General features: G+C 34.4%; 1 protein-coding gene across 3 annotated transcripts in view; it reads left to right on the top strand.

Moving 5' to 3' along the window:
* The window catches only part of LOC131846295 (BAG domain-containing protein Samui-like), a 42,611-nt gene extending 25,220 nt beyond the window's left edge, over positions 1–17,391 (top strand). For all 3 annotated transcript variants that reach the window (XM_059195560.1, XM_059195561.1, XM_059195559.1), the window contains exons 2-3: positions 10,886–11,030; positions 15,326–17,391. In XM_059195560.1, the coding sequence (XP_059051543.1) occupies positions 10,886–11,030; positions 15,326–17,112 (1,932 nt within the window). In that variant the 3' untranslated portion in view covers positions 17,113–17,391. The remainder of the gene's footprint in view (positions 1–10,885; positions 11,031–15,325) is intronic.
* Positions 17,392–17,889: the final 498 nt, after the last annotated feature.

Here is a 17,889-nt window from a genome sequence, read left to right on the forward strand (position 1 = left end):
ATAGCCGGTCAGTTTTCGGGCAGAAGACGTTCAACTGTCACGTGACCGCTGACTGGCTGGCTAATAGCGTTCGTAATACGAAATCGCCAGGCAGTTCAGTTTAAGCCGTAAACTGAATGGGAATAAGAGTTCATAATACGGCCCCTGTAGTTACAAAGTAACTAGATCTTGTGTTATTGGTACCAGACAACTAATATAAATACTTATTTTTTATTGAAAATACATGCTTAATACACATGGAAAAATATGGCTGAATGGTTATGACAGATACAAAGAATCATACTAATGAATACAAATGTTTACACCGTGCGAGGAATCGAACCCGCGACCGTCGGAAGTAAGGCGGTGTGCTGAACCGTTAGACCACCGAAGTCGTCAAATTGTTGAGACAGAGGTAGCCCACGCAAACAACGTACAGTCTCAGAGAATTAGAAATAGATTTTTTAATATAAATAACTACTTGTTTATTTTAAAGTCGGTATCGATGCAACCAATATATCGATATGTCTAGAATGATGTCAGTCTATTTTAGTTCATCTCGCACAACAATAGAATAATTGACTTCGATAAAATGTCATTTGACGCATCGACGAGTCATTTGCACAGAATATATTTTATCATCTAACGATATTATAATATACTAGCTGAGCCCGCGGTTTTACTCGCGTGAAATTTATAGCCTATGTGTTATTCTGATATATAAGCTATATCACTGTAAAGTATTATCAAAATTCGTTTAGTAGTTTTTGCGTGAAAGGGTAACAAACATCCATCCATACTCACAAACTTTCACGTTTATAATATTAGTAAGATTTTCTAATAATATATATCTTATTATTTTATTTATTTAATTAAACTCTAATGCACAAATAAAGGTATTTATGGCGGTCGCAGAAAATAGAATCCCTCCTCCATTTCTTTAGCGTCTATTGTAAAATTATAATCTACAATGGCTGTAGACGAAATTGTCATTATAGAAGGCTTTTGTGGTTTGGTAGTAGTAATTACCAATTCTCCGCAGTGAATTAAGGGTCATTGCCTCCTCAAAGAGTTGCAACTCATGTCCAAGATTTTAAATATGGCATTGCTGCTCTTATTCAGACTTTTAGTATTTTTTTTTTAAATATATCCCCGGATTGGTGTTATCGTACAGTTACCGTCCTTTTTTCCCAGGATATGTTCTAGGTTTTGTAGTGTCCTAAACAACAGTACTGGGTTTTTAAATTAAAAAAATAATAATATGATTATTATAATTACCTCAATTCACCTATTTTCACTACATATTAATTTAATTTTTGTACTGCAACCTGTTTTTAAAATGAATTGTTCTGGTTATTACAACTTGAAATCCTGGTTTTTCAAATTGGGGCTTGGCAAATCTATGTTAGCAGACCACTACTACTTTTACAATTGGATATAATCTTTAAAGGATTGAAAACTTATATTCAGCATAGAGATAGGATTTTATTACTACATTTTGTAGACTATTTAATAATGTAGTGGAATATTTAAATTAAATAGGAATCAATAGGAAATATTTTTATATGAAATCATAGGTCTGGATATAGAGACCTTATATCTCTACATCCAGATTCATCTATAACTGCCTGCGACTTAAAACTTATCGACTCGTTCCTTAGCAACAAACATTACAACTTTACTATATTATTATGTATAAAATTATTCAAATTCAAATTCAAATTCAAAATATCTTTATTCATGTAGGTCTATTACAGACTCTTATGATATGTCAAATCTACCGTCAGTTCGGAATGATATCGAGATGAGAAGAACTGACAAGAAACTCAGCTCGTAATTTTTTCAAATAATAGTGGAACATGTTTATGATAAATACAGTTATTAAAATTCAAATTTGGGAGAATAGAGTGACCACCAGCATATGCTATCGCAAAGAACAAAAAATTTAATCAGTGTTCACAACCTGAACAGACCAGTCCCCACAAGCAGCACCCGTTCACGAGTATGACGTATGAGCCAGCCATCATTGTACTCAACCATATTTGAGGGAGCACATCGACCCGGCCCACCACGCCGCCACAAGTTTGAACTTTATAGCGAGCATGACTGTTTCAGGTTACTCCACTACGTCAATTATATTATTTACAGCATAGGCTGTACCGATCACAGTTTTCACCCATTACAATATTAAATTTACATTATTTAATTTACAATATGTCATTACAAAATTTATAATAAGTTTCTTTATTGTTATTACATTATCCATGTCAATGGGAAAAATTATATGCCTCATAACAAAAGTTAAAATTGTAATTAAGTCCACACATTGTAGTCATTTAAGTAGTCGTTTATTTTATAATAAGCTTTAGAGCAAAGTGTTTTTTTTACATGTATCTTAAATTTGGCTTCACTTAAATTTAAAACACTATCTGGCAATTTATTATAAAAACGTATACAATGTCCCATGAAAGATGTACTTACTTTTTTGAGACGATAACTAGGCATATTTAATTTATTTTTATTCCTTGTATTAAAAGCGTGTAAGTGACTATTTTTTGGAAATAAATTTAAGTTTTTGCGTACATACATAATATTTTCATATATATATTGAGAGGGAACAGTAAGAATACCTGTTTCTTTAAAGCGTTCTCTAAGAGATTCGCGACACGGTAAATTATATATTGAACGAATTGCTCTTTTTTGTAGTATAAAAATTGATTCTACATCAGCCGCTCTTCCCCACAATATAATACCATACGACATTATACTATGGAAGTAACTAAAATACACTAGTTTCGCTGTTGCAGTATCAGTTATCGAAATAAAATATAAGTGTATTTTCATGCTTTATAATATATTTCATATAAATTATTATTGATATTCGACTGCGCTCAATTCTAATTTACTTAATAGTTTTACATCAGTTTACATCATAGTATATAATCGAATGGTCACGATGATGTCCACGTGCTGCTCTCGACTGTATATTGTTGTGATCTTTTTGTGCGATTCCCACTAATGCTATATTTTAATTCTCGTATGACGTAAGACCGCTATCGGTATTTGTTCACTTCAGCCCACCGGGTGATGTCACCTTGTAAACTCATCGTATCGCCAAACAGGTTTTGCAACATTTTTTTTAACAACACAAAAGCAACGTTGCTATTTTTTTTTTTTACTTTTTCGGTGAGAGTACAAAAAAGTTTAGATAGTGTTTCATATATGAAGTATTAGCTGTGCTCGCTGTTTCATCCGCATTAAGCTTATAGCCTATGTGTTATTCAGATGTATAACTTCCATCCTTCATCCATACTCATACAATTTCGCGTTTATAATGTTAATAAGATAGGTAGATTGTGTTTTAGACTAGCGGTCTACTAGAAAGAAAACTGACATTATATATTTCTGACTAACTCTCGGATGAAGTTAACGCCAATAACAAACCAATAATTAGCAGGCTACCCGTATTACTGTTATCTTGACTATTTTCTTGTATCACAGCCCTTCAGACGAAACATAGCTTACTAAGCAAGCTGCTTTCTGAATCACAAAGCAACTTGCTTAGTAAGCTAAAAGGTGAGGCTGTAGTAGACTGTGGTCTAGTAGTTTAGCACACGGCCTTACACTTCCGATAGTCGGGGGTTTGTCTACTGGCACGGTGCTAACATATGTAATCCTATAGTATGAGTTTTATGTATATTATGTATGTATTTATATCGTTGTCTAGTACCCATAACAAAAGCTCTACTTAGCTTGGGACTAGATAGCGTTATATAACATGTATTGTATTATATTATTATACAAATGCTAAGATATCCATGCTGGTGACTTTTTACAATATACTTTGTTTTCTAATTATAAAATCTAAGGTCAACCGTAATACGAAACATATGTTTTTATACCTGTTCTATAGACAATTTAGAACGTTCCGGATATTTAAAGTGGTTCTTTATGACTAGTTTTTTTTATGTTTGTCTTGCCATTAGTCAATCATTTAGCGCTTTTTGGTCAAACAGCGTTGTTACATAAATTTGATCATCGTCCGGATTTGAGTGTCCACTGCGTAAATCGACCGCTTAAGGCGACGCATTGCAAATATTGACCTCAGATACCTTAACTTTTCTCAGCAATTACAAATCATTCGGGGCTGATATTTAGGTATTTCATTTTTCAGATCTTTGACATCATATTGACAGTTCTCGTTACATGATTGATTAACTTTTGTAGCAGAGAAAAAAATCTCAAAGATTGGTCTTATAAAATATATGTTTGATTCGTATAAGAAAACGGGACTGTTTTAAGACTCGAATTTTCCAATATACACTATACTAAATACCCACATAAATAGTACAATTCAGATGTATGTAATAACCAATAGTTTTTATTTTAAACAAGATAAACTGTTTTTCCGCATAAAAATCTCTTGCTCACAAGTTGTTTTGTATGAGAGTTAGAGCAAGTCAGTCAGTCCCCGGCCCCTGCCAACGTCGGACCTGTGCTTAGCGCGGAGAGCTCGCCTGAGAACGCGCGCTATCAAATCGTAAATTATTTCGTCATACACCCGCACCATATTATAGCGTACGCTATAATATGGTGCGGGTGACAGTTACTTATTTTACATTTAACAATTACTGTATTTAAGTTAATACAGTTAGTAATGATTTATTGTACATATTACGAATGTAATACTAAGTCATAATTTGTAAAGTAGTGACAATTAATTGTTAAAAATGATAAAAACTTTTAGTATTAATGTAAAGAAATGGTTAAGAAAATATAAACAAATTTTACATTATTTTGATTTCGTAGTTATTTATAAATAAAAATAGGGCACTCCCATTATCTATACATATAAATAAAATTGGAGTGTTTGTTGGTAATATTGAAATAACAGTTTTTTACTACATGCATACAAATATAAATACGTTACATACACCAAAATAACATTTTTTACCAATTTTGTCTGTCTGTCTGTCTGTTTGTTCCGGCTAATCTCTGAAATGGTTGCACTGATTTTGACGGGACTTTTTTTGGCATCTGGCTAAAATAAATAGTCTTGTACGCCGTTTGGTAGGCTTTTACATTATTTTATTGTAAAACTAATTTTATTTTTATTTCTTAACTCAAGAAGTTTTGTTTTGCTTAGATTTTTTTTTATTTCGTTAGTTGCTGAAGTAACAGGTACAGGTAAATAATACTTATTTATGCAATTACCTTTCATTAGACGTTAAGAAGAATTTTAAAATGTTAATAACTGTTTATCTAGAACAGGGGTGAGCAACCTTTTTTATCAACGGGCCAATTTAAATTTTAAATATTTTGACGGATCGCACGCATAAGTAACACTTATTAATAATAATTAACAAAATTATTTGTAATGTAATGTAATTTATTTGTAATAAATATTTACATGATATTGAGACACAAAACCCTCAATAATGTAGGTTATCCGGCCTTTTTACCAATATGTCCCGCCAAACTGGATGGTCTGTCCGGCTATTAGGATTGGCGAAGTGACAACCCTACACCCAAAGAAAAAATCGACTGACTCATTATAACAAAGTAAAATCGTGGAGTCGTCTATGAATTTATACAAAAATTAAATATTGCTGTAACTTAATTCTTTTACTATTTTAAGTAATGTAATCATTTAGTTACCCTTTTTACATTTTTTACACTATTTTATTTACTTATACGAATAAATGTTATACGTACTAATACTAATAATATATAATATTGAATCCAAAATAAAGTATTTTTTTCTCAATGTTACTACATATTTAGTGTAATCAAAAAACTTATTGATTGTCAATAATTTCACAAAAATATTATTTAATTAATCATTGTTGTCTGTCCGACTATATGTTGGAGTATCACATAAAAAATTGTGACATATTTTCAACTTTATTTTCTCCGATAAGTACTTTTTATCTGTAGTAGGTCTAGGTAAGCACTTGTCTTTGTAGCTATGGAAAGCAAAACAAAGTAATGGTGAAATATTTGGCTTCGATTATACTATACAGGCTGTCCCAGAACTCAATTTCAAGCAGTGAGAGAATTGATTGTAACCATCATGAGAAAAATCTGAAAAAAATCTATCCCATGCAGTTTGAAAATTAGGGGCATTAAAGAAAAACTTAGAAATTTGGTCAAACTATAACCATTATTCGGTCATTGTGCTTAATTTTTATTATTTTTGTTCATTTAAACTTTGGAACCATAAAGCCAAATAACATTTCTAGAATCACAGTAAAAAATAATGACACAATTGCCCCAAGTTTTCTAGAATTAAGACTATTTGTTAAACTACATTTAAAATTTTCATAAATTGTCGAGTTTGAAAGGCCCTCTTTTAAAAAAATGTACTAAAGTGCCTTGGCAAGTGCCATTAAAAGTTCGGACATTTAATCAGGATTGTAAATGTATAATACTTGTTAGTTTCATACTAAAAAAAAACGAGAAAAAAACCTCAAGTAACCCGATTTTTGCTAACCTATTTTACTCCGTTCAAATGTTTCTTATTCACACAAGCTTATAGTAGTAGGTTCTTAATTTTACGGCAAAATGATAAGAGAAATAGGTAGTGGACATGTTGTCGTGAGCGAGCGAGACAGATGTGCCACCCAGTGAGACGGAGATGCGTCGTTTAAACGCGCGCGAATGAAACAGATACAGTCGCCATACCAAGCAAATGGCTACGCTACCAGTCTGACACCAGTTAGTACATTTTGATCTTTCTGTTTCAGCTTCAGCTCAGCCTACTGCGCGTCTTTCCGTATTCGCTGTTGTTGGCTTCTTTTTTTGGACTTGGATTTTTGTGAATTGAACTTGTTGATTCCATACCGACAACTTTGGGTTGTCTCTTTTGGAATTGGACTTTTGTGTTGGTATCCTTGTTATTTACTTCACAAAAAATTGCGAACAAGCACTTCATTTATGGGGAATGCAGATGCAATGCAATTGCTGCCGCTAGGCTTTATCGTGAAAGATATCCAAATTTAGAGCGCTATCCAGATCACTGCTTATATGTACCGGCCGCACGGCGGCGGCCATTTCCCGAATCAAATACGGGCTGGAGGTAGAACTCGCTTTCCTTATTAGGAAGAAGTGTTGCAAAAGGTCGCAGATGACCAAAGTATTTTCGTTTGTACACAAATGAAAATACTTTTCTTCTTTTTTCTTTTTTTTTTTTCTTTTTCCCGTTCTTTCTTATTGTAATAGCACAGCACATCGTATTTTACAAAGACCCGAAATGCATCCGTTTCACGTACAACGAGTTCAAACTTTTCTTCCTCAATATTATCCTTATTTAAATAAACCTAAACTAGGTTAAGATTTTTCTTTATTTTAATTATTTTACTTACTTTTGTTGACTTTGATAAAAGTGGCGTCATATCTGTCTCGCTCACTCATGGCAAACATGTCCACTATCCATCTCCCTTATTATTTTGCCGTAAAATTAAGATTCCTTGGTAGGTCCAAGGAAATAAATAAATAAAAAAGTGAAATAATGAAAAGTATTATATAAATTTATTAATACGTGAAGTAATAACTTTGTATCCTTTTTACGAAAAACAGCGCGGACGGATGAATATGAAATTTCGCGTACTTATAGTTTATATAGAAAAGGTTTGCAGAATAGTCATATTTTTTTATTTAAATTATGCATAAAAATATAAATAATCATGTTCAAACCTATAATTATTCAATAATTTCATTTGTATGAAGTTAATAGATCTTTTATGATTAGGTTGTAATTGTTCACGTCCTTTTTACATGTAATTAAAACTTAATATTTATTATAATAATTTATAAATTACTGTAAAAGTTTTACTATTTTGTCATAAAGTGTATATCTTTACGTACTTTACTTACATATAATGTTAAAATACTTACTTATATAAATAAAATTAAAGGCACATACATTATTACTAAATTTAGGTTTATTGTATCAAATATATAATATATATAGATTTTTTAATTGATATACCTATCATTCACAGAAACGCAGACTTATTGTCTCTTTTATAAAGTAACTAACCTTCGTATATTTTCACATTTCATTTAACGTAAGTACGTTAATGTAGTATACATTAAAATATCTAGCTGTTTCAAAAAAATGTCGTTGGGAAATAAATAAACGTCGTAATTACCAATTACAATATATACGGAAAACACAAAGATTATTTTTTGGTATTTCTTTCAAAGATAGTAATAAAAGCACTAGTTTACGTTAATTATAATCACGGGAATATGTAACTCTACCTCAATATTTCTATTTAATTCTTTACTTTAAGAATCTTTTTAATTAATTCGTATCGTAGTTAGTTCCACTGTATTGTAAATTCTAAAATATCAATGTGCCTTCATAAATATAAATTATATAAACAAACAGGAAGACTCCGTAATAGTTTTGTTCAATTGGGGACCGAAGCTTCGTCTACTTGATTCACGCGTTACATTGCGACACGGACGCATGTTCGTGATATCGTGGTACGGGGAGAGCGAGCGAGCGCTGGCGGTCGATCGGCGACACGTAAAACTATCGGGGTGCATGAGGTGCGCAGAGCGCGGGGCCCGATTTTGAAGTAATAGTTTATCACGGCGTCGCCTTAAAGCTATTGAATGTTCAATGAATAATATCTCGCAATGAAATGACAAAACCACCCACACAGATATGGTAAACATATTTCTTCCGAGAAGTTCACCACAAGTCGATTAATAATTAAACGTGTAGGTAGCAAAACCTGCATTGTAATTGCAACAATAATTGTGCAATTGTCTGCAGAATAATTATTGTCGTGGTTTATACAATTGGTGGAGATTGTCCAAATGTTATAAAACCGGTCAATGTTATTAAACTTGATGTGTGGTATGTGATATGACCTTGGAATGGAAATCTATATATTAATAATGGAAGCAAAAGTTTTGTACCTCTTTTTACGGAAATCGCCCGGATGGTGAAGTATAAAATTTCGCACACTTATCTTTACCTGGTATAAAATAAAATCGCTTCAATATTTTAAACTACGAGACGGATTTTGTGCAGTTTTTAGGAGTAGATAGTGATTCAAGAGGAAGGTTTATATGTATAATACGTGTACAACTATGCGAAGTCGTGGCGCATAGTTAGAAGTTATATAGGGGAGTGCAAAGTGCTAATATTTTTTAAAAATTATGCATATAAAATACTTTAAATCTTATAAAAAAACATAAAACACACTGCCATGTATTTGACACACACGAGCTATAGTATAAGAGTAACAAACATCCGTCCATACTCACATAGTTTCACTTTAATAATATTAGTAAGATTTGTAGCTTAGCGTCTGAATCTAATGAATAAAATCTATATTACAAGGAGAGAGTGGATTTTGTTACGCGATTTATTGAAAATTCTCTCACTATTCTAAAGTGTATAAGAATAGAATGTAAAATTATTTATTCAAGTAAATTTACACTATGCACTTTGAAATACAAATTTTTTGTTATAAGTCTTATTTTAAATATATTTTTGAAAATATAGTCTACAACTCATTCGGTACAAAAAAAAAGCGAGAACTTTGCGTGTCACTCTTGGAATAAATATTATTTTAAATATATAGTTACATATTATTATTATGTTAATATGCACACAACTCGCAAACTTATTAACACCGAGCGAAGCCTGGGCGGGGCTCTAGTAAAGATTACGTTTAAATCGGACTTGCAACTTTTGTTATTGAAATAGGTATGGTTTACGTATTAATGAAATGTTCAATTTTGATATTGTACACCAATCACATAGAATTATAAAAATACGAAAGTCTCAACAGTAAGGCCACCTCGGCCGTCCTTGCCTTATATGGTAGGATCTTCGCGACGCAACCGCTATAGCTACCTACCTCAAGTGTTCTTTGCATGTATAATAGCAACAAGTCGAGAACTATTCGAGTCAGAAGCAATAATTGACCGCTTCCTGTTTATTAACGTGAATGTCGTTTTTTAATACACATTTAAATTGTAGGTGTCTGTTGGCAGTAATTCGTATAAATGGACGTGGCAGTTTTGGAATTATACGATAAATATCGTTATTTTCATATTCGATATTCTCATCCTTTCATTATGGTCATAGTTCAGAAACTTGTAAACGTCGCCTATATAGAGTAGTATAAAATAGAAAATTCTTTATTGAAATAAACTAAATTTAAGGACTTTTGAATTAGTAATCTTTTTTTTAATCTACCGATCAATAGAAAAGCTGTCTCATTACACGAAGAATGAGCAAAAAACCTGCGTGTTGCTCTTTTAAATATTGCACCAAACCAACTAGCACTAATTTATTAGAGTCAAAATATTAAATAGACTTAAAGATTAAATTAGTCATAGTGGTAATTAGAGAAGAGAAGTCCCCACAAGCAGCGATGCTATTTAATTGCACAATTAATTTAGTAGAATGCATGAAAGATGCAACACAGTCATCTCTGCAGATGAATGTGTTGAACTAACCAAGAATGATAGAATAATGAATGTTTATCTACGAGAAAGTTAGAAAGACAAGCAAGACAATTATGACATAGCTAATCTACAGAATCTATTACTTACAATCTCCACTAATATCAACAAGCAAAGATAGACAACCAGAGATATAAAACAATAGGCTTTTTCTTAGAACTTGCTTGCAAAAAATATTTACTTAATAATTATGAATTATACAGAGTTAATCAAAAAGTATATATATACTAAGGCACAAAGATATGAAAGTGGCAAAACAATTGTGTTTGTTCTCCAACTTTTCCTAAAACCATATATTTTTTCCACAGAAACACAAATCTCTGATATCAGCTGTTCTATTTTTTAAAGTCAAGAGTTTAGACACAGACATAAAATCATAAATGTCTAACGGTATTTTTTTCATTGTCAACAGCGCGGTTTCCCATTTGATGAGGAGGAGACGTCAGGTGCGTGGAGCGAGCTCGCGGCGCGGCACCCTGACATAGCGGCGCGGCTGCGGCAACGGCCTGCCACCTGGGCCAGGAAGCGACGACCCTCCAGCCAGGACGCTACTGACGGTACGATCAATGTTTCTTTATTTAGAGCCTGACGTGATAGTCGATCTGATTTCAGACTACATAGAAAGTGGTCACCATAGTCTATCACGTTGAAGACCCCATTGAAAACTTATTTCACACATAGGGACCGACATTTTGTTTATTGTTATACACATAGATTCTTTTTTAAATATGTTTCTAGTGTACAATAATTTGAGATAAACATTATTTAACCCCTAGATCTATAATATATAAAGCTGCATTACGGTGACTCACTCACTGATTGACATAGTTGTTCTCCCAGAAGGAGCGTCCGGGGGTCGAGACGATGTATGGGGGAAATGTTCCTTTGGCTAGGGTGACCACGAGAAAATTCCGAAATTTGGGAAAATCCAAGATGGCGGACAAAGATGGCGGCTAACTTTTACAGTTTCGCTCGGATCGATTCCGTTCAAAGAGTGATTTGGCACGTCTCGGCGGGACCCAGAATATGGCGTAAAAACAAAAAATTAAAATCCAAGATGGCGGCGAAAAAATTGCCAAAAACTGGTTGAAAATTTTCTACAGTTTCAAAAACCGAAATTCCCAGGGTAGTTGCGGGGGTGCTGGCGACTCCGGTTGTGGGACATAGGAAACTCGAAGGACCCGACCTCTAGGGAAAATTATGAAATTTGGAAAATCCAAGATGGCCGCCGAGTTGGGGGCGTGTGAAATTGGTCCTAAAAATCCGGATTATTTTCAAAGTCATTTTTTAGGTACAGGGCAACCCCGCAGCGAGTCGGCTTCTATGGGGCGATGATGGGTCTCGGTAAGAAGTATTGCCAGCGCTAAAAAGAATTCCCGAATTTGGGGTAATTTGGGAGAAATGGTCCAAAAAGTGGGAAAAATTTTTTTCGACATTTTTGACAAAAGAGGCATCAAGCCCTATCGAGAAACATCCCCTAAAGGGTTTTAGATGTGTTTTGTTGGAATTTGCTGGCAACACCCATACATGGTTTGACCAAAATAGAAATTGGGGTGTCTCTCCAAAAACTGAAATTCCTAGGGTACTTGCGGGGATACTACCGATCCCTATTGTAGGCCATTGGGAGGCTGAAAAACCCGGCCTCTAGGGAAAATTATGAAATTTCAGAAATCCAAGATGGCGGCCAAGCTATGGGAGATTTAGTTTTTGGAAAAATTTTGGGATATTTTCAATCGCGTTTTTGCTGCTCATGGCAACCCCGTAGCTAAACGCCACCTACTGACATGGGTAAGTCTCAGTAAGAAGATTTGCCAGGGCTAAAAATTTTCCCCGATTTTGGGTTAAATTTGGAGAAAAGTCCCATAAAGTGGGAAAAATTTTTTTCGACATTTCAAATGAAAAAGTCTTGTTGGTCTACCAAAAATCGTCCCCTGAAGGGTTTTAGGGGAATTTTGTCAGAATTCGCTGGCAACACCCATACATCATGGGACAAATATTGAAATTGAGGTCTAGCTTTAAAAACTGAAATTGATAGGGTACCTACGAGTGTGCTAGGTCAACGCACTGTGCGGCGTCGGATAGCCGAAGGACCCGGCATCTAGTGAAAATTATGAAATTTTAGAAATCCAAGATGGCGGCACAGATAGGGGAGTTTTGCTTTTCGGATAAAATTTGGGACATTTTTAAATGTTGTTTTAGGACACATGGCAACACCGCAGCGAGTCGACTTCTACGGAGAGATGATGTCTATTGACACAAAGTATTACCTGGTATGAAAATTTTCCCCGATTTTGGGGTATTTTTTGAGACAGGTCCTAAAAAGTGGAAAAATTTTTTTTCGACATTTCAAACTAAAGAATGATGAAAATCTGTCAAAAGTCATCCCCTTAAGGATTTTTGGTGGTTTTTGTCAAAATTATCTGGCAACACCTCAGATCAGTTTTCTTAGGGAATAGTACAAGAAGAAGTCACCGAGGCTCTACATAATGTATGGACGAAATGTTTCTGTTACTAAGGTGAATACGTCAAAAGTATTAAGAAGTAAAAATCCAAAATGGCGGCAGAGATAGGGGAGTTTTGCTTTTCGGAGAAAATTTGGGATATTTTTAAATGTAGTTTTAGGACACTTGCCAACCCCACAGCCAGTCGACTTCTATGGAGAGATGATGTGTCTCAATACAAAGTATTACCTGGTATAAAAATTTTCCCCAATTTTAGGGTAATTTTTGAGATAAGTCCTAAAAAGTGGGACAATAATTTTCGGACATTTCAAACAAAAGAATGATGAAAATCTGTCAAAAACAATCCCCCTATTGATTTTAGGTGGTTTTTGTCAGAATTATCTGGCAACACCTTACATCAGTTTTCTTAGAGAATAGTACTAGAAGGAGTCACTGAGGCTCTATACAATGTATGAACGAAATGTTTCTGTCACTAGGGTGAATACGTCAAAAGTATTAAAAAGTAAAAATCTAAGATGGCGGCCGAGTTAGGGTACTTAATTTATGTTGACATTTTTAGGGACTTTTAAAAATTCAATTTTGGGGTACCACTAAACGTTGCAGCGAGTTGACTTCTATAGAGCAATGGAAATTCTCGGTGGGAAATATTACCTGGTCCAAAAAATTTTCCCGATTTTGGGGTAATTTCGAAGAAAAGTAAAAAAACGTGGAATTTTTTTTTTCGTCAATTTGAACAAAACAGTGATAAGCATTGGTCCAAAATTATCCCTCAAAGGGCCCTAGGTGGTTTTTGTCAAAATCTCCTGGCAACACCATACATCGATTTTCATAGTAAACCGTACTAAGGAACTCTTAGGTGTATGTAACCTGGGCTCTGTACAATATATGGATGAAATGTTTCTATCACCAGTGTATATGTTAAAAGTATTTAAAAATAAAAAATCCAAGATGGCGGCCGAATTAGGATACTTTATCTATGATGACAATTTTAAGAACTTTTTAAAATTCAGTTCTGTGGCATCATCCCTGCAACGAATTGACTTGTATTGAGGAATGGAAACTCTCGGTGCGAAGTATTAACTAATTTTCATAGTAAACAGTACTAAGGAACTACTAGGAGTCACCTTAGCTCTGTACAATGTATGGACAAAATGTTTCAATCGCCAAAGTGGATAAGTTAAAAGTATTCAAAAAGGAAAAATCCAAGATGGCGGCCGAGTTCGAGTATTTTATCTCTGATGATAAATTTAGGAATACATTTTGGGGTACCTGGCTTCCCTGCAGCGAGTCGGCCTTTATTGAGCCATGGTAGATTTCGGTTTGAAATATTATCTAGGCTACAAATTTTCCCCGATTTTTAGGTAATTTTGCAAACCCAAAATGTGGGAATTTTTTGTTTCGACATTCTAACATAAGAGTGACGGGGATCTATAATAAATCTCATCTTAATAGTTTCATGCGATTTTTTTGTAAAATTAGGTGGCAACACTAAGCATACATTTCTGTATACTAATACAGAAAGGTAGGTAATGTGAGGTTTTGTATTGTGACCATTGCAATAAAAATTAAAGCCACAGAATAATATAGTAAACAAAAAGGTAGGTTAGGTTAGGTTTCGTATTATGATCTCTACATTAAAAACTTTGACCCTAGACTAATATAGTATACAGAACGGTAGGTTAGGTTAGGTTTTGTATTGTGACCATTACAATACAAAGTTTCGCCACAGGATGGTACACGTGAAACAAAAATTCACTGTTACAATAGGAAGTCACCTAATCGTATCAAAACAGACAACTCTACTTGCCAACCAAGTCTATTCGAAAAGAAAACCGTCTGCACAAAAAAAATCAACGACAACGCCTCGCGGGCCTCTTGAGGCCCGCGCACACACGCACCCTCTAGTTTATTTCAATAAAAGTGCCGAGGTGATCTCCCGGTCCCAACGTGTAAATTTACTTTCGTTGCGGAATAACCCACCGCATACAGTCTTTAACGTGCTATAGACAGTATCTCAGACGAGAGACGTAAACAAAACAGTAATTTAGATCCTCTTCCTTTTTATAGTAGGTCGAATATAAACATGATTATATGTAACGCAGATGTAATTTATACTAATTTTTAAAACATATCTGAACTACGTAGTAAAGACAAGAGCAATCGGTAATTTAATTATAAAAAGTAAAACTACTAAAAGTACTGTAACTACTAATATAATAACTACGAGTAAGCACGCGATATGGGTACATAAACAATTTTAAATCTTCAACCAATCCTGTTTACATTTAATTTTTATTTTATTTACTGGATATAGTTTTCAGGTTTGCCAAAAACTGAGCATGTAATAATTTTCTTTTAAGTTGCGTAATATAAACGTTTCATTATTCCAGATTTCGGGGACGGTTTCAGTGGATTCGACAGATTCCCATTCGACGATATTCCACCAGAATTCAGAGAACACTTCCCGTCCCGTTGGAACCGTAGGTTCAACTCCCGTGACGAATCAGAACCACAGACACAAGGATCTCCACAACCACAATCGCCGAGCCAACAGACCACAGCTACACAGACTGAACAGAATCCAGGACCCTCCCAACACGACCAACAACCATTTCTACCACAGTACGGATTAAGAAACACAGTAGATCTCGGTCAAAAAAGTCCAGCCGATCCGAGCTTAGTTGATGCTGAGGAAAGGAACCAGAGGTCTATGTCAGCGCCTCCAGACAATCGCGCAGTTAATCAAAATATCCCTAACAAAATGAGTGACCAAAACCATCACGAACAACAACATCCAGCTCATCCTGAGCAACAACAGCAAGCGTCTAATGTGCGACATATTCCTATATTCGTGGAGGGACGCGATGAACCAGTAATTAACAGGTCCGTTGATCATGGTGAACCCAAACAAGGTTACGCTCCACCGCCGCCACAACCTCACGTAGACAGAGAACAGTATTTCGCAGACGAGCCTGTCAGCTTTCATGCACCTCCCAACTTTTCAAGGGCATTTGGCACGCCGTTTAATACTTTTAGACAAGGTCCACAACCATTTGCACAGCAAAAGGTATATCCACAAACTGCATTTGCGCGTGGTGCTTCACCCCAAAGATCTCAGTCTCCAAAGCCTCATTACCCTGAAGAGCATTTTGTTAAAGTTCCAGTACGTCATGAATTCAGTAAGACTGCGCCTCCGTCCCAACCTAGACAGCAACAATGGGCTCAACAACAGCCGCAGCAGCATCCACATCAACAACAGCCGCAGCAACACCCACATCAACAACAACAACCCCAACAGCAGCCTCCCCAACAACATCCACCAAAACAACAAACTCCGCCGCACCAGGAAGTTCCCACACAGCAACAACAATCTCCCCCTCAGCCCAAACCACAACAACCAACTGCTAATGATCCAATTTCTCAAATTCTCAGTATTCAAACAGATGTTTTAAACCTTATGACTGACGTGGAAAACTTCACAGGTACTAAAAAAGACAAGAAGTACATGTATCTAGATGAGATGTTAACAAGGAATCTCATTAAATTAGATAATATTGAAACTGATGGTAAAGAAAATATAAGACAGGCGAGAAAGGAGGCAATAAAATGCATTCAGAAATGTATAGCAGTATTAGAAGCTAAAGCTGAAAACAAAGGTGTAAGTACACCCCAGCCTCAGGAAGTTCCTCAATCTCAAGATGTAGATATGAAGGAAAATACTAATAATATACAAAACACAAATGAGATTACAGAGAATGGTGAAGTTGAGATGAAAAATACCAAAGAGGAGATTAGTAATGAGCCTCAGGCAACTCAGCCAGAGCTTCAGGAACAAGTTGCACAAGGTGCTGAAGTTAAAACTGAGGTGCCCAAACAACAGGAACAAAAAACTGATGTCAATAAAGAGGGTGCACAGCCAGAGGTAGCAGACACACGGCCTGCTGAAGCACCAAATCAAAAAACTGAAACCAAACAAGACGGTGAAGAAAAGGTCACCAAAGGTGCAAAAAATGTAAAGAAACGCGATAAAAGTAAAGATAAGAAGGCAAATGTAGATAGTAATAAGGAACAAATAGAAGGTAAAGCAGTAAATAAAGTAGAAGTAATGCAAGTGGACGATAAAGGTGATAAAGCAGATACGCAGACTATGGAAGTGGACGGTGCTGCTAGTCAATAAATTTAGCTTCGCGTTAGTGAATTGTTTCATGTAGATACACAGTATAATATCTGATGCACGGGGCCTAAACTTATCTGCCTTCCTTCTGTTAACTTTTTGTGCATAAATAACACTGGTGTTGACATTCTACTATACTATAGTGTTTATGTTTGTACATTTATGTTTTTAATATTAAAACATTACACTTAATGTAAAATGATTTGTTGTCCTTAGGATTTGAATGGTCTTTTTGTTATTTAAATCCTAATATTTAATTAATTTATTGCTTATCATTACTTGATAACACAATTTTGTCAATAAATATTAAATTTAAAATGTGTTTGTTTTTGTGCTACCTATAATCTAGTGAGAAAATAGTCAGATTGAGTATTTGAAATAAAATGTAATTGATTTCCAAAGTATACAGAATATATTTTAGCTTACATTTATTTATATATTTAGTAAGCAATTTATAGTCTAATCCTATACTTATTCTATAGTCTATCACAGAAAGCAATTATTACAATAGATGAATTTATTTACTACAGTATATATTTTAAACAAATAAAAAAGTAGTATGGCCTACAAAAACTCAATAGCATTTTGACTAATTTAAATAAGAAATATGTAAATGAATAAATTCTATTACAAATCAAACGATACTTAATGCAGAACTGTCCAACTTCAGTACGCATTCATAAAAAACATTTATAACAACACAATTCTGATTAAGTTTTTAATTGTTTACACAGGTAAAAAATATTTCTAAGCTTGTAAAAATGAATAAATTTAAATATT

This window comes from Achroia grisella, unplaced genomic scaffold (assembly GCF_030625045.1).
Source record: "Achroia grisella isolate CSIRO2021 unplaced genomic scaffold, CSIRO_AGI_Agris_v1 utg509, whole genome shotgun sequence".
NCBI classification, from domain to species: domain Eukaryota; kingdom Metazoa; phylum Arthropoda; class Insecta; order Lepidoptera; family Pyralidae; genus Achroia; species Achroia grisella.